This window comes from Onychostruthus taczanowskii, unplaced genomic scaffold (genome assembly GCF_017590055.1).
Source record: "Onychostruthus taczanowskii isolate IOZ18803 unplaced genomic scaffold, ASM1759005v1 scaffold27, whole genome shotgun sequence".
NCBI classification, from domain to species: domain Eukaryota; kingdom Metazoa; phylum Chordata; class Aves; order Passeriformes; family Passeridae; genus Onychostruthus; species Onychostruthus taczanowskii.
The window spans coordinates 9,185,623-9,203,583 of NW_024500017.1; the positions used below are offsets into that span (position 1 = coordinate 9,185,623).

Here is a 17,961-nt window from a genome sequence, read left to right on the forward strand (position 1 = left end):
GATATAAAAAATGAGGGAAATAACCCAGTTTACATTATTTACACAAAAAGGGTTTATTTTCTTTTCTTCTTCTTCTGAATTTATTTATCCAGTAATGCTCATATCCCAACTGTTTTCTTTTATGCAGTTTTGGGGTTTTTTTCTGACAGACAGGAAGAGGCACAAAACATTTTTTTCTCTCTTATTGAGTCTGAATAGGAATGCAGCCTTTGCTTTATGCTTCACTTTGCACCCCAAAATATCTCTGTCTGAAAACAATTGAAACTTAAGATCAGCAATGAAGAAATATGGATTGAAAGTCAGTCTGTGAATCCCATTTTCACATTAGTTTTAAAAAAAGCAGAAGCCTCAGGATCTTCCTCATCTCAGTGTCTGAGATGGAGGAACCAAGATGCTGGCCTGTTAAATAACCTGACTAAGGGCACTGAAGAATGTTGTACTATGGATATGAATATAGAAGTCAAAAGGATTTATTAAGGTTTGCCCTTTGCTTTTATAATCAATATGGAATCTGAAAAACTCCCTAACAGATTACAGGAAAATATTTTAAAACTCTTGACAAAACCAAAGAATACAAAATAACACAGCAAGCCCGAGCAGATTTCCTACTTTGCACCAGAGCAGCTCCAAGTAGGTGCTGATGTGCGAGCTGTTGTGTAACTGTGTTATTGAAACCAGAAAACACTGATCAAATCCCCAAACCTATGCCAAAAATTGGTAATTTGGTAATTTCAAGAGAATATTTTTTCTCTTTCATGGGCTGTACCAGGAGTCATCAGTTGGAAGGGTCAGGAAAGCACTAGGGAGCTTGATGAGCTAATCAGTCTAAAGCACAGCTCTGTAGGTACCCTGGTCAGTTATATTTTGATTGTTTAGGACCTTCTTGCTTTCTTCAAATCACAAAGATGTGACATGCATGTCCATTAATGGCATTCACTGAATTGATGAACAGTGTCTCTGGAATTACTAAAATATCATGGATTAGGGGAAGTCTGTTGGTGGGAATGGGCAGAGGCAGAGCTTTTTCCCAATCCTCACCACCCTCAGCCTTGGGCTGCCTCTGAGTCTGTGTGCCTTTACAAGAAATAAAGTTACATCCTAAGATGCACTTGGGAATGGGACAGGTCTTGGACTTAGCAGGAGAGATTGGTCACACTTAAGGAGAGGTTAGACTTGTTTGGTAGAACATGGTCTGCTGGAATCACAGTAGATCTCAGACACTGTTTGTATCGTGGTTGTAGAGGAACAGATGAGTTTGCAGTGGAGGGTGGTAGATGGAATTCTCCACTTCCATGTCATCTTTGCCTGTTGCTGGTGGCTGGCTGCTCCTGTGCAAGGATGAGAGCTGATTTATCCTTTCTGTCATTCAGCTAATACCTTGTGTCAAATAGGATCATTGATAAGGTATTGTGTACATCTAAATGGAAGAAAGTGCTTGTATGAATTAAGTAGGACTTTGTATGTCATCTTAGAAATATTCATATCCTGTTATTCAAGTCATTAACCTGACACAGGCACTCTGTGAGTCACTTGTGAGAGGAACATTGCCCTTGCAGGGCTGCCTCTGATGTCAGCAAAGAGGGGTTTGCAAACGCCGATATATGAAAGAGAAATTTTCCTTCTTCAAATGCTATTTTTGATATAAGAGAGAGAACCCTTGCCTTCCCCCCATTTTTATATGGAAATTACAGTCTAGTAGACAATTATGGAGGGAAAGATGTTTCTTTCTCAATCCCCCCTTCCAGTGCTGGACGGACCTGACCATTCCCTGTTACACTTCCTGTACTGGTGTTTGCCAGGTGTCTGCCAAATGTCTTCTTAGCTGTGACAGAGACTCCCTGAGCTGTTCCCAAAGCTTTCTACTTCTCCAAGCTCTTGAAGCCAGGCTTCATGAAAGCCTGGAATAATGACATTAATGTCACCACACAGAGCCCTGCAGCCTTGGTGTCTTGTAAGCACTGGTCACTATGCAGAATTGATTATCTAAGGAAAAACAATGAAGGACACTGAAAAACAACCCTGTAAGAAAGAAGCAAATAGGGTCCAAACTGAAAACAACTTCTGAAATAGTTTAAATCCAGTCTGGTAAAGAAAAATCTCCTGAACTTGTTGGGAAAGTGAGTCAGTGGTTGTTTAGTTGCAGCTTGCTTATTTTTGCAGGAAGAAAAGAGAGGATATAAACAGTATCTTTAATCTAGCATTAACTGAAACGGAAGGCACCCTCAAACAGAAATAAGGTTCTGTTGCCTGTCCCTGGAATAATTATCTTTAAGCACAAGCTGCCAAGGAGAAGGCTGTGATATCCATTTTTCTGTGTCCCAGCTTAAATGCCTCATGCAAGATCAAACACAAGCCATGTTTTAAGGGATAGGAAGCACTTGAGCTCAGCAGTCAGGAAATGGAAGAGCCCTGGCTATCCTGGAGGTCAAACCAGATGGTCTAACAGATACTTCTGGCTGGGAACTGTGTGCATCTGAGTCTGGAGAGTGCCTATTTTTAACAAATAAAATATTGCTGTACAGCTGGCTCTTTTGGGAAAGTAGAATTCTCAGGACATTTCCTTGCTCTGACTGTTTGCATTAGATGTCTTTTGATCTCATTTTTGGGTGGTGTTACTGTAATTGCTGTTTGCATTGCCTATAGCATGTTTCAGGGCACACAGAAAGCCTGCTCTGGCTGCAGCCATCAGAGAAACCCCATTCACTTTGCAGGGAGTATGTGTGTTGAGGAGACAAGAAAGAATTTAATTTTCAAGTCAGTTTGGGAAAAAAAACCAAGAGATCGTGATGTGAGGAGAGGAAGCTGCATTTAGGTTTGCAGAATGTGAGTGATAAAATCTAGTTCCCATGAAGTTTCTAATCATTAGATGTGTTCTGAATAAATTTGAAAGATTTTGCAGAAGTGAGCTTCTAAACTAAATGAGGAATCAAAAGACATTCAGCACTGCAGCTTATATGGCAATTGTCTTTTCCAGATATGTTGTGAGACAGGTACAGAGTACAGTGATGGCACTGTGGTGGGTTGACTCTGGCTGGACACCAGCTGCCCACTAAACCTGCTCTGCCCTCCTCAGCTGGCAGGGGAAAAAAAATAAAATGAAAATCTCATGGATCAAGATAAGTACAGGGAGAGATTACCAACTGGTTACCAGCACAGACCAGGAAATTAATTTATTTTAATTAGTTTAATTTACTACCAATTAAACAGAGCATGATACTGAGAAGTAAAGCGTGATTATGACCATCTGGAATTTTCCACTCTTACTCTTCCTCACAACACTGCAATTATTTCATTTAGACTCCCTCACTACCAAAACACAGAAACCAAACAGAGGTCCATATATTCTTTTTTATCATCTTATCAGAATAGCAGGAGGAGCTTGTGTAGGAAGAAATGGGATGACCAGGATAGCACCAATGAAAGTCTGTTGAGCTCTGATGTCCCAAAAGAAAAGTTTGCAAGAGGCACCAGCCCCAGCTCAGCTGGTCATAGCCTGATAACAAAGTGAGAATTCACCTTCATGTAATACTGATTCATCAGCTTCTCACCATTGTGAGCTGCAGCATTTCGTGGTATCTGAATTTCTACTGTGTATCTGAACTTCTAATATTGAAAAGAGAAATTAAGAGATGCTGGCAATGCTCCTGGTCCCTGAACTAAGTAGTACCGAAGGCTTTTACTCCCATTTTCAATGCCATCACTTGTTGCAGTAGATGCTGTTGCTCAACACTCTAAAGTTCCTCCTATTCCTATGAATTTTGGAGAGCAGTGTAACAATGCTTTTGTGGATTGTGTAACACAGCTGCTTCTTCTTAGCACTTTTGAACACTTTTGACTGGGTCAATGTCAAAAATGTCAATGGAACTTCCTCTGTCTTCCTCTTCCCCCTTGTTGTGGGTCTGTCTGTAAGCACAGCTAAAACAAGAAGTGTGTGTGGATTCAGTTCCCTGTAAATCACTTCTGAATGATCCCCCAGTGATGACAAAGTGACTAATGACTACAATTTTATTGTACATGTCATTTTTTTAGAGGTTCACTTTCAAAAAAAACAACTCTGCTAGAACAGCAAAGATTTCACTTGTTAGTTCAAAAAGTGAATTTTTTAGCTCTTGTGTTCATGGGTACAGGAGACTTCTTGGAGAATTAAAAACCAGAGGACTAACAAAAAGAACACAGTGTTTGTTATTCTTGAGCTGATCTCATGATTTTTGGTTTTCTGATTCATGATTCTGTAATGTTGATCGTAATATGGGTGTCATGTAATGGAAACAAACAGACCTTCCACTATTTCTGCTTCTGCCTAAGGAGTACTATTTTTTAAAGTACACAAGTCCTCCATTATTGGTTTCTCAGAGTATTAACACAACTAAATTATAGTCTTACAGGAAAAGAGGGAACTTCTGAGTGTAGCTTTGTTACTCTCTCTGTCCTGAGCCCACCTGTAATGTGAATTCAGAGTTTAGGGAAGATTTCTGTTTAATGTGAAAACTGCAGGCTCAAAAAATGAAAGAACATTAGTTCTAGGCAATACCAGCTTCTATTCTCACTTATTTGTTCGTGAAGGGTTGTTTGGTTTTTTTACAATAATGAAGAAACAGACCCTGAATTTGATGTGCATTTGTAAAGCAGAGAACTGGTACAGTTTTGCTTGCATAACTTCTGCCCTAAGAGAAGTCATGTTTCTAAAGCCTGGAGCATACTTTGGATGCACCTTGGAAGGAAACATAATGATATTGCTCCTAAATACTCTTTGAATGATGCCTTGTGTTTCCCTATCCCCTGCTTTCAGTCCTAGCAAAAATTAAACATGATTAAAAGTTGTACATTCCACATCTCTTGCAAAGCCCTAATATTTGGTCTCTTTCAAACCCCAGATGCAAGACTTGCTTCCTGAATATGGGTGTTACCAAAAATAGCAAACTGAGGAAGTGGCCATTTACGTGGAAAATAGAAGAAAAAGTACAGAATAAAGAGCAAATAAACCTTTTCTAACCATTCACAGAAAGAAAAGAAAATATCCACAGCCAGATTGAGGCTCCATCAAGCTCTTCTCCCCACAGAAATGTATTTGCAGAAGTTTGGGGGTTTTATTTTACTCATTGGCTGTATCTTCTGCCAGCCCATACACATCTCTGCTGTGACATGAAGATTTGCCTGCCCAAGCTTTTAGTTCTGCCCCTGCTGTAGAGAACTTGGGGGACACTTCTATTCAGAACCTTTTGCAGTCTTTGTTTTACTCAGTACATGATCTCAGGGCAATCTTTCAAGTTGTAGATATTTGAGACGGGGAAACTTTGCCTGCTTTTAAAATCTCCAGAAGGAAACATGTTCAAAATCAAGCATACACAAGGATGCTTTCCTTGGTCACAGTGAATTTTTGGATTCCATATATCATCTGATTTCAGTACTCTTTCCCTACCAAACTTGGCCTTTTAATAGGGCAACTTCAGAATTTCCACAGAAACTGACACTTTCAAAATTTGTGAAACTTTTGGAGTTATGATTTTGTTTGCTTTGTTTATGATTTAATTTTTTTATTATTTTGTTTTGCTTTGTTTTAAATGAATGCCATTTGGAGGTACTGGATACTTGACAAACCATGCTGAGCATGTTCAGATCTGATGTGGAAGAATATGTTTGCCAGATTAGTGGGTAAATATTGTGCAGCCTTGGATTTACTTTTTCAGCTGTGTTAAGGGGGCTCATAATTCCTTACTCCTCATGAAATGCAAGGAAGCTCCTTTTCTGAGGGAAGCTCTCATGATGTGTTATCCCTTTTCTAGTCTCATTCATCATAGCTCTGATGACCATGCTCTTCCAAAGGTCAGGTTAAAATACATGGTTCTCACTCCATGTGCTGGGAACCCACCCACAGACAAGATACTCTCATCAAAGATATTTTTCTTTCTCTCTCATGACCAGCTGAGTCAGTGCACCTAGTCAGCAGCTGGCAAATATCATGCCTTACAAACACAAAATATGCCACTGCAAATCCTATGAGAGAATAAAACCCATTGCTCACTTGAGTTCTCATTTAAATTGAGTGCTGAAGTGAAGAATAAGACCAAGTGGTGTTTATTTCTTCTTCTTTAGTTCTTCCACTCTCTTCAAACTCAAGATGGGTCTTACAGTGGCCCAGATTAAAAAAATAGGTTTTTCCTTTTCTTATCTGGAACCATTTTCGTCTCAATAATTAAGCTAATAACAGTGCTTGTTTTCCAGATCTATTAAAAAAGAAGAGAAATCTTTCAAAAGGGTAGTATCACTGGAAATTCTGCATGCAGTGAACTAAAAGGATTGTCTCTACACCCAAACCCAAATTACCTCTTTCTGACTATTTTTGGAAATCAGTTTCTCCAGTTGTGAGCAATGGTATCCCATTAGTATCAATGGCTGTGCTTGTTTGAAATATAAAAAATCTCATGGGTGCTGGCCAGGGCTTCACAGAGTTCTTTGGGCTCCAAGGTTTGAGACAATTTCAATTTGAAGATTTGCTGTTTGGTTTTTGTTTCTTTTTAACTTGATTTTCAAGACTTGTAGTTATGCTTTGAGCAAATTCACTAAGTATGTTAATCAGTTCAATAGATCGGGGTCTTTCATATCATGCATCTGGGTTGTGGGGTTTTTTAGAGCACAGAGCTAATTTTAGCGGCTATTATCAGTAAACTGATGTAAACGTTTGGAAATTAGTCATTTGAACCAAGTCAGAGCTATTCCAGCCTTTCTGTTCTAGGTCAGATCTTATCAGATTTAAACTAATTTTTCTGCATTTGCAACAACTAGTTTTCATGTTTACTCAAAAATGTTGTGCCGTTCTTTCTTGCTAAGAACATTTGCTGTGTTGGCACAGCTGTAACAAGAATACAAAGAGTCTGGGGTAGAGACTGGACTGTAGCCTGTGCTCTGGTTTTGATCTTCATGCTCTGGTTAATCTTCTGCAGTGTTCTTTAGTCTTTTGTTCCTACTTCTTCAGTTCACAGCCCTTCCAGACCCTCACTGCTCCCTGTGCTAGTTATCTTTGGTTTCTAGTTGGAGCTGATTTACACTCAATGTGAATACTTAGTGCTCATTTGTCCTTGTACCAGCATAGTCCCAAGGTAGAAATAGCTTTTCTTTATGGACATCACACCTGCTCTCTCTCCTTGTTTGTCAGAGTTATGATAAAACTCTGTTTAGTCTCCTCTTGTAAGATGGGCTCTCCATCTCTTCATGTGCCTCACAGCACCTTCTTTATATCTGCTCCTGTCTCAATGTTTCTCTTTCCACCAAAGTTTTCAGAAAGATTTGTCATTTGGTTAGAGACATAATAAACATATGTAGAACTCTTCCAAATTAACTGTGGCAGAGCTGGAAACAGTCTAACTGACCCTTCACCCCTTTGCTTTGATCTTTAGAACTCCCTTATTTTAATTTAAAAGCCAAGGTTTTACGTTCTGCAGGTGGAAAGATTTTTCTTCTCATCTTTTGTACCTGCACCAGGGAACCAGGTGTTCTGACAAAATATATTGATGGATATGGTGGGTTTTTTTCTAGGGAGGCTCAGCTTTTTCTCCAGCATCTATAATTACTACCAGGAGGGCACAGACCCAGGCAGAAGCCCTGGCTGAAGATGTGGGATGCCCTTCATCCACCAGTGAGGAAATTGTAGCCTGCCTTCGCCAGTTGCCTGCTCGTGTCCTCAATGATGCTCAAACTAAGGTACAACATAGCAAAGCATATGCCGTTGACAAGAAACCAAAAAGTTTCCATTCACACAAAACTGTGGGAGAGAAACCTTAAAAAATAATTTAGTCTGAATCCTTGTGAAAGAGGAACTGGACTATTTTTGGTGGAAGGAAGTTGTTGTCCATGACATCCAGCTCTGAGCTATGAATACTCACAATTTGATTCTCCTTTAGACTAAATTCCTTTTACACTGCTTTAATCATGTCTTCTGAAATAAATCTGAAAATTGTTTTTTCCCTTCTTTCAGTTCCCTCTTGCCTACCCCTGGGTGTTACTCTAGAGGAGAGTCAAATGTCTGCAGCTTTAATAACAGAACATGTCTGCAGCTTTAATAACAGAACTTATGCAGAAAATGAAGCAGGATGGGATGTCAGTGTTCAGTATTTGAAGTGGGAGGCTCGTGAAAGCTGCAGCATAAATAAATCTAGAGATGGATCCTTTACCCACAAATTAAAACACCCACCTGCAATAAATTTTTCAATGAGGACCAGCATGAAGTCAATCCCTAGTTTAAAACAACATTTTTATAAGACCATCATTTCTCTCTGCCTCTTCAGTTTGTTTCACCTACTGAGACTGTCAGCAAAATCGTTGTTTTTGCCAATGACTAGTTTGCACTTATATTACCTGGTCACTTGTTCACTTGAAAGGAATCAATCAGTTGAATTAAACATAAATAAAATAGAATTTAAAGGGTAAGCTGAATTAACTGCACAACTCTTGCTCTTTTTTTTTTTTCTTCTCTTTTCTCCCAACATAGCTGCTAGCTATTAGTGGCCCATTCCAGTACTGGGGTCCAGTGATAGATGGAATTTACCTCCGAGAACCTTTGGCTAAAGCCCTGCAGCGGCCTTGGCTTCGGAAAGTAGATCTGCTCATTGGAAGTGCTCAACAAGATGGTCTCATCAGCAGAGCCAAGGCAATTAAGGTAGGAAGACACTCACTGTTAATGAACTGATGGCATCACTGTGATTAAAGTAATGACTGTAATCACATGCAGCCTGGAGAGATGCTTTTTGATTTTTACAGGTTGTGAATTATGCTCCACAGAAATATGCAAATGCATTGTCCTTCTCCAGCCAGTCTTGGTCAGGATGACTAATAGCATAATAATATGTGTTGATTAATATTTCTGTGGGAGATACAAAATCATAAGAGACCAGAAGTGATTTAGCATTTATGTTCTACTGTCTTTAAAATCCTATTTATATTTCAATCTCAGTAGTATCTCACAAAGATGAAAGCAACTTAACTATAAATTTCTTCACTGTGCAGCAGGATTAAACCACCATTTTGAGGTTTTTTTTTAGCAACCTTTTTCTCTGTTGTCTCCTAGAAGTACATTTTCTTGTAAAGATGATTCTGAGTATGGACTAACTGTTATAAGGAACAGTACTGGCCTGATTGTGGTCTAAGGTTTCTGGACAGAAACTGATGAAAACAAAAAGAATTGTATTCATGCTGTACTGTCTGTTGTTATCTTGCAACAGGATTGTTGCAAAATTTCACCTCTTAGAAGGCATTGAAATGTCAGTCCCATCTTCTCTTTGCTGGTAGCCAATAGCACATAGACCAATGGAATTCAGAATTAATGACCTACCTCAATTAAAGTTCATATTACTTGTTTACTCTCTATCAGAACTTTCCTGCTCTTTTTCTATTTCTTTTTCTCTTTTGTAATCAATTTCCAGAGAAAGTCATAGCAGAAAGGTACAGAAGATATTGTGTGATGCTGGAGGCCTGCAGATAATGATCCAGAGCCTCTGACATGTAATAAACCTCAGTGACCTCATTACAAGTCCTGTGATGAAGACTAGGAAGTGAAATTCTTTCCTTTACCACTACTTCTGCATATGACAGTTGTCTGCAAAATTGAGATTAAATTCCATGTTGTATTAAAAATTTTGCAACAAATCATGGTGTTGATGAAAGGCACAATAAGAGCTAAATCCTAGCACTGTCAGATGGAAATGAAAAGAAAAAACACTTCCAACTGAGAGTTCAGTAGAAAAATGTTGCCTGTCCAAAAATAAAACTGGAAATACCTTTTTTATTTAAAGGATTGCAGAAAATAAGATTGGAAGGGAACTCGGTAAGTTGGTGCAACTCAACCAAAAGGAAGGGTCGTATCTACTGATGATTTTTGTTTTTAATTTCCCTCTATTTCTATTTTCCTGTGGCTTCAGGCTTTTAGGACTTGAGGGAATATGAATGCTTTGACCAGCCTGTATTCCTGTCTGGGTTGTTTTCTTCAAGATCTGCTGCAAGGTTGAATTTTCCTGATTTCTCCCTTGTAGACACTGTTAGGGTATTAATTGTTGGGAAACTGTAATCATCCTTCCATCACTGAGCTACTTAGGAAGATGCAATCTCCAGGTCCTCAGCAGCATTTCTGTGTGCTAGCCATGACCATGTATGTTTGCAGTGAATCTGATTATGAAGTCCTGAATAAGCCACAGATGTATTTAGCTACAGTGACAAAATCTAGTGCAGATGGTGGTTGTTACTTGGAAGTCTGTACCCCATTTCCTCTGTCATAAATGTCATAAGAGATCTTTAACGTGTGCTAAATGTCCTCTCTCCACAATAGACCTCAAAGAAGAATTTGAGACAATCCACCCTGTATCCCAATCGTCTACATAATTAATGTTAAGGGTTCCTTTGAGGTAAATCTCACTTGCAACTCTCTAGGAATAGCCAAAGCTGGTTTTACTAAGGAGTGTGGGAAGGCTTAGCTGATAGACAGAGCACTGAACTGCGCTTGGAAATGAAGGCATAATTACTAGTTTGCCTTTGACTACACCCAAAGTATTTAATCTGTTCTAAAAAGAGGGAAGCAAACCTCTCTGGGGTGAAAATTCACCTATGGCTGTGGTCCTGCTCTGCAGAGAGATCTGTGGATGTATTTCAGTAGACAAACACAGCTAAAAGGTGCTCTGGCAAGCCTATGGAATTGGCAAAGTCCTATTTCAGTGGACAAACACAGCTGAAAGGTGCTCTAGCAAGTGTATAGAATTGGCAAAGTCGTAATTTTCATCTTCTTTAGGATGGTTGTTGTCAGTGTAGACAGTGCAAAGAGTGAGGGGTAAAAACATCTAACCCCTACTGACTTGCTCCACCAGTTCCTGGGAATAACTGTGCTGGGCAATCCTGTCAAGGACTGGTTCTGTGAATCCTAATTTCTCTTAGTACTGATCCTGTAAATGGTAAGGAGACACTTTGAGCCATTTGGATGTAAGCAAGCTTGAGACATGATGCAAATCTTATCACCTTAAACTGAAGTTGCATGCAAGTGTTAGAAACTCTTTGCACTCTTCACATACAAGTGAGAGTGAAACTCTAGGCTGCAACCAGACCAGAAGATGGAAAATCCAGTTGGTACTGTGTTGTTCTGTGGGATCTTACTGGCCTTGGGTTGCTCTGGGTGTCTCTCTATTCCCACTGCAGCACTGTGCTTGTGCCTATTAAGGTCTTTGCTGTGAAAAATGAAACAGAAAGACAGAAGGCACCACTTATGTGCTAGCAAAGCATTTATGTTCATTTGCTTACAATTTAAGGCTGATGTCTTGATGTTTGCAGCAAGAGAGTATGCTCATGTAAAGTCCATTTTATGGCATTCACTGAAATGCTTATTCATGTGAACTGAGCCAGATCCATCACTTCCTGGAGCACTTGCTACTCATCCCCAGTGCAGCAATCATAAGGTTAAAACTAAGTGAGAAACAAAGCAGAGTTTGTTAAGGGAATGGCAAGTGGTACCATAATGCACTGTTATGTGACATATGGAGTGGTTAAGCCTGAACCCATTCACTGCAATTCCCACGGCACACCTTCAGGGAATATTAGCTTTGAGCAGTCCTAGATTAGGGCAGCTGAGCAGAAACCTCTAAAAACGTTGATTTCAGTTCCCAAGTGGACAAAATTTTATTCCTGGCCTGTATGTGATGCTCAGGTGGGAGGACCTAATGGCATTAAATTTATGGATTCACTCATGCTGCTCTATGTCTGTGTTTATGTCTATCTGCATGGAGGTCAGTATAGCCCAGTCTGTGTCCTCCATATGTTAAGCACCTACTATGTAATCTCCACATTGCAAGGAAAGACTGACGTTGTATTTCATGTGTTTTCTTTCTTTTTCTTTCCCTGCTTAGTTCAATCTACCTGGATGCAGGACCCAAATCCAGGACATAGGGGAGTGGGTAAATAGAAATCTAGTTTATTTACCTCATGTAAGCAAACAAATCTGTGCAGACAGTACTACCATCCTGCAAATTATTACAGTCACTTAATTTCTTTATGGAAAAAGGTATTCAGCAATATACAACAGGAGATAGATATGTGTATATTTGTTGTAATGACCAGGGAGAAGTGTCTCCATAAATGCCATGAGTGAGGAGAATGGGCTGAACTCTTCATATTGAAACTAGTTAGAAATCTGTTTCAGTTTGTTAAAAAAGTACATTTTGCCCCTTGGAATATGTAAATATTTGGTCTACCTACTGCTGCAATTTCTTTTTAAGTAAAACACTGCGCCAGTTTTACTCATATGCTCCATAAGCTATCCTGCAGCAACAGGAACAGTAAGCAGTATTTATCTTATTATTTAGGCAATGTTTATGATGTTTTTGCATCATCAGAAGAGTAGAAAGGAATGCATGTGCTGCATTTAAACATTTTCTTAAATAATTTCTTAGAAAACCTGACTATAACTCTGAGCCAATTCTTAATGCTTCTTTAAAGGTTAGCAAAATGTAAATTATTTTACATGATGTGCAGCTGTTTCTGTTAATCTGGTAGCAGCTGTTGTATCTACTATGATTTGAAAATTGTTCCTTGGTCATATATTTTCTAATGGGAACATATGTTGGACATGGAAAATCAGTTGAATTGAATCAGTTTCTGAGAAGTTAAAATATTTTGTCTTTTTCATGTTCAATGAATTTTATTTTGAACATATTGCTTTGGTTTTGGCTATCATGTTTAAGTCAGATTTTTAAATTATATTGTAGCCAAAGCAATGCTTGAGAAATTGTTTCAGGTTGTGCTATTTTAGTGCTGTTTGAGGGGTGAAAATTCTTACCATCTTACAAATTCTAGTTCTGTTTATCATCCATCTCTGCCTGTTGAGCCCTTTTTCATCTGAGTTAACACAACTTGAGGGCCCCACAATATCATAAATTATTGCTGAGAAAACTCTGAAAATTGCAGAGTTTTTGGGGCATTTTGAAGACCACAGGAACCCGTGCATAGGCACAGTGAATCACAGAGTTGTAGAACAGAATCATAGAACATGCTGAGTTGGAAGGGACCCTTCAAGATCATTGAGTCCAACTTGTGTCCCAGCACAGGACAGCCCGAGAATCACACCCTGTGCCTGAGAGCCTTGTGCAAACACTTATTGAAATCAGAGAGGCTGTCCTGGATTAGGGCAAATCTGGGAGAAAGCCTCCAAAGGGGACCCCCCCAGAAAGCAAACCCACACAGTCCCTTTCCCCAACTGGTTCGGGAAGGATTCCTCTGAGAGAAGTGGAAAGAGCCTGTTTATTTAATAAGCAAAACACCCCCAGCACACAAAATGAACAATACCAGATGACAACACTTTCACCGATCTGAAAAGGATGACAAATTCAGAAAGTCTTTCCTGGGAGTGGTTGCTCTGTTGTTGCTCCCTCCGGCGCTGGGGATAGCTGCTGCAGCCACAAGATGTAAACTCTCGGTGTTTCCCAGGTCCCAGTCCAGAGCAGGTTTGGATGGTTTCAAAAAGGGAAGGGAAAAAACAGTCCAGGGAAAAATCTGGACCGCTTAGCTAAGCTAACTAACAGAAGCAAAAAGCAAAAGCAGAGCGGGAGCAAAGCAGGAGTGAAGCAGGAGCAAGAGCAAAGCAAAGCAGCAAAAACTAAAAGTCGTACTATGTACTGCCCCATCTCTCTGTCCCGCCAGCCATGGGGGAGCAGGCTGATAACAAACCAAAACAAACCTTGCTCTTCAGAGCCAGTCTTGAAGGCACAGTACATAATATCCAGCACCAACAGAACACACAGCTGGGGATACAAGCATCATAACCTCACCCTAGGACAGAGGCTTAGTGCTGTGACCACTTCCCTGGGGAGCCTATTCCAAAGCCCAGCCACCCTCTGGGTGAAGAACCTTTCCCTGACATTTAACCTAATCCTCCCCTGACACAACTTCAGGTCATTCCCTTGAGCCCTGTCACTGTTCACAAGAGTGAAAGATCAGTGCCTGCCTGTCCACTTCCCCTCACAAGGAAATTGTATCTGCAATGAGGTCTCCTCCCTTCAGTCTCCTTTTCTCCAGGCTGAAGATACCAAGTGACCTCAGCTGCTCTTCATATGCCTTCCCCTCCAGACCCTTCACCATCTTTGTGACCCTTCTCTGAATGCTCTCTAGAAGCTTAATGTCTGTTTTATATTGTGGTACCCAAAACTGCACAAAGTCCTGGAGGTGAGGCCACCCCAGTGCAGAGCAAAGCAGGACAATCCCCTCCCTTGCCCTGGCAGTTTAGTGTCATTGGCAAACTTCCTTCGAGTTCTGTGCCCAGGTCATTAATGAAGATGCTGAAAAGAGCTGGGTGGAGAACCGAGCCCTGTGGAACCCCACTAGGGACCAGTCACCGACCTGCTGTCATCCCATTCCATACCCCTCTTGGTGCCTGACCCATGACTCAGTTGCTCACTAGTCATGTATCACAGGTATTCAGGTGAAAGCTGGACATTTTGTCCAGAAGAATTGTGAGAGACAGTATCAAAATCTTTGCTGAAATCCAAAGAGATTACACCTACTGGCTTTCCCAGTTCAGCTAAGTGGGTTGCCTTGTCATAAAAAGTTTAATATGCAGGATTTTCCCCTCGTGAAGCTGTGCTGACTGAGACCAATGACTGTGCTGTCTTTCAGGTGTTTTTCAATACATCCCAGAATAATCTTCTCCATAATGCTACCAGGCGCTGAAGTGAGATTGACAGGCCTGTAGTTTCCCAGATCCTCCTTGTCCTTCTTGAAAACTGGGACAATGTTCACCAACTTCCAGTTAACCGGGGCCTCTCCTGATTCCCAAGACTGGTCAAAAATTATTGAGAGAGACTTTGGAATGACATGAGTCAGCTCATTGAGGATTCTCAGCTGAACCCTATCAGGCCCTTTAGAATTGTAGGGATCCAGCTGGAGCAGCAGATCCCACACAATTTCAGTCAACTGTGAGATGGTCATTGTCACAGTCATGGTCTTCCAGCTCAGGGCACTGAGGCCCTCATGGTCCATCATCAGTGTTGAAGACAGAGGCAAGGAATGTATTGAACATCTCTGCTTTGTCCACGTCCCTGCGAGGAAAGTGACCATTTTTATTCTGGAAAGGGTCCATGTTATTTCTACACTGCATTTTTGAAAAAAAACTTTCTTTGCCCCTCACATTCTGGCAGCTTTGTCTCACTTGAGCTTTGGCTAAATGAAATGCTGCTTGCAACTCTCCTTACAGTTGCAAGCAGTATTTCTGTATTCTTCCCATGACACCTGACCTTGCTTCAGCTGGGCCTACACCTTCCTTTTTGCCTTATTTCTGAGAGAAGATCCCTGTCCAGCCAAGCCAGCCTTCTGCCTCTTCTCCTTGACTTCTGACATTAAATACCCAAGGCTGACCACACTGAGTCAGATCAAAGGGTTGTTCAGAACAAAATGCTGTTTTCAGCAGTGGTTAAAAGAGGCTGCTTTTAAGATTAGGGCAAGCAAATCTGATACTTCTGGTAAAAGCTCCCCAAACCTCTAGCACTTTACAGCTCAGGAACTTCCTGTCCTGAACTGATCTTTCTGTATTTATTAACTACCAAATTATTTTGGTTTTAATTTTTTTTAATTCAAAAAATCATTCATGAAACCTAATTTTCACCAATTTTTGGCATTTACAAAAACATTTGGCAGGGAGTTTGTCATCTTAACCATATGTTGGTGTATGATGATCCATCTCCTTCTCTGTGGTTTTCAACCATAACCTTTATTTGATACTTGACCATTGATGAGAGAGTGATGGATAAGTTCCTAGGTTACATAATCAATACCCTAAGGTTTTTTCACTTTGTTTCAGTCTGGTTTAAGTATCCATGACAAGAGCAGAACAAGTTAATAAATCCCTTTTAAAAAGCCAACAAAATGAAAGCACTTCATGAAAGTTGCTTGTATGGGTTGATTTATACACAAGAGATTGGATTTTGCTCTGCTACAGAAAAGTGTCTTTTCTTACCCACAACTGCTTACCCCAGTCTTCAAATGAGAGATTCTTAATTAAACAAAGCAATGCTTCTGCTGGTTAGTAGGAACCCAAAGTGATGTGTGCCAAAGCTGTTATGGAAAAATTGCTTTGGAATTCAGTGAACTGGCAGTCAGGTCTTCAGTGAACATTTCTATTTCCTGCAGAAGAATATGTGTCCTTGCTTGTTTTAAGCTGAATGGTTTTGCAGGCAAGAGTGCTGTGCAGTTTCATATGTGGCATTTGTGCACATGAAGTGACGTGTCAGGAGTGAACTCCCCATTTTTTTGGAGTACAGCTTTATTACTAAAGCTGGCACCACATGACTCTCACATTGCATGGGTCAAATCCAGCAAAAGAAGACTCTATTAAAAATACAAGGCAAATTGCCAAGATCTTCTTGGACGTTGGGATACTTGGTAGAGTTTTCAAATCCATTAAAGTCACTTATTCAAAATGCACAGAGAGTTAGAATACCAAGCACAAACCTCACCCTCAGCACATGGGAACTTTTTTTCCATCTTTAATTTCTGTGACTCTACTGAAAAGGTATAATTCCATCTGTACTTTCTGTATAGGGTTGTGGAAAGATCTTCTAGCAGCATGATGAAAACCAGCTGTGGGCCATCAAAATAATATATTAGGTAAAGCATCTACAGTAACTAAACTGGGCAGACTCTGGCCTAGTTTGCATCAGACTGACTGCCCAAAATAATAGAGGTGGTTTGTTAGATCTTTTTCTTAGGGGTTCTTATCCACGTTTCATCCAACATCCACCTGTATAGTGCCCTCTTTAGAAAGGACTTGATGCACAGAAAAGTTTGGGGTAGATATTTCTTTTTTCATGAAGTTGTTCTGTTTCTGAAATTGAAATAAGTTTTTTTAAAAGTGAAAAGTTTCAGTTGGTAACATAAAAAACTTCCTCAAAGAAAGATGTGTTGAAAAATTCCAGCAGTCTTTAGCTTTGGTAAAAATATGATTCGATACACAGTTTGGCATAGAAGGTGGTCCCTGTGGCATGGGCACTTTGCTCTGGGGAACTTGCCTTTATGTTAGGAAAGGTCACAGATCTCAGAAAAACGGGCATTTCCCTGCTGGTTTCTCTGAAAGGCCCTAAGGGTTATGAAGTTTGAAGATAATAGCTATTCCCTGCATTGGGATTTGAAGGAGTGGGATTTCTCTTCTAGGTCTAAGGCTGATATTATTCCAGAAGGGCCCTAAATATGGAACTTGGAGCAGCCGTATTCCTTTGTAGGTGTTCTCAGAAGAGGCAGAGTGACATAGCCATGAAATGGCCTACACAACATGTTTGCTTTCTGGAATTTTCAAAGGAAAAAAGCAGTAACTCCCTCTCTCCCCTCTAGTTTTCCTTCATGGAGATCATCAGAAAGGCGGCACTGGGCACACATGCAGTGGAGGACTGTCCCTGGGAACCCCTTCTATGAGAAGATTTCTGTACTATTAGAGATCCATTGGCACAGCTTGGTACCTATGATTTGGACCTACTAGGTCGGTGTTTCTCTAGTATAGTGTGTCCAGAGGAAGCCAATATTTCTCATTGGTGACAATTTTGGGAAAACAAAAGTAAGACTGTCTCCTACTCAATCCCTTAGGAATCAGAGATCACAGCAGAGAGGACTTGTTCCAGCAGAGGGAGATCTGAGCCTACATTGTTCCTAAAAAAAATTATCTTTTGGTTTTGTTTCTGAATTCCATGTATGCACTTTTTTCTCAGAAATTTGAAGAAAGTCAAGGAAGAGCCAACAGCAAAACAGCCTTTTATCAGGCTCTGCAAAATTCTCTAGGAGGAGAAGAGTCCAACTCATTCATTGAAGATGCAGCTATATGGTATTACTCCCTGGAACACTCAACTGATGATTATTCATCCTTTTCCAGGGCGTTGGAAAACGCCACCCGGTAAGAAAGTCATCCTAGTACAACTGTGTGATTGGAGTTGAGCAAGGCTTGTTTTGCTTATCTAA

General features: G+C 40.3%; 1 protein-coding gene across 1 annotated transcript in view; it reads left to right on the plus strand.

Annotated features, from left to right (window-relative positions):
- The window catches only part of TG (thyroglobulin), a 148,477-nt gene that overhangs the window by 108,588 nt on the left and 21,928 nt on the right, over positions 1-17,961 (plus strand). Inside the window, exons 42-44 of the mRNA XM_041407559.1 lie at positions 7,534-7,698; positions 8,486-8,653; positions 17,715-17,896. Of these exons, the coding sequence (XP_041263493.1) occupies positions 7,534-7,698; positions 8,486-8,653; positions 17,715-17,896 (515 nt within the window). The remainder of the gene's footprint in view (positions 1-7,533; positions 7,699-8,485; positions 8,654-17,714; positions 17,897-17,961) is intronic.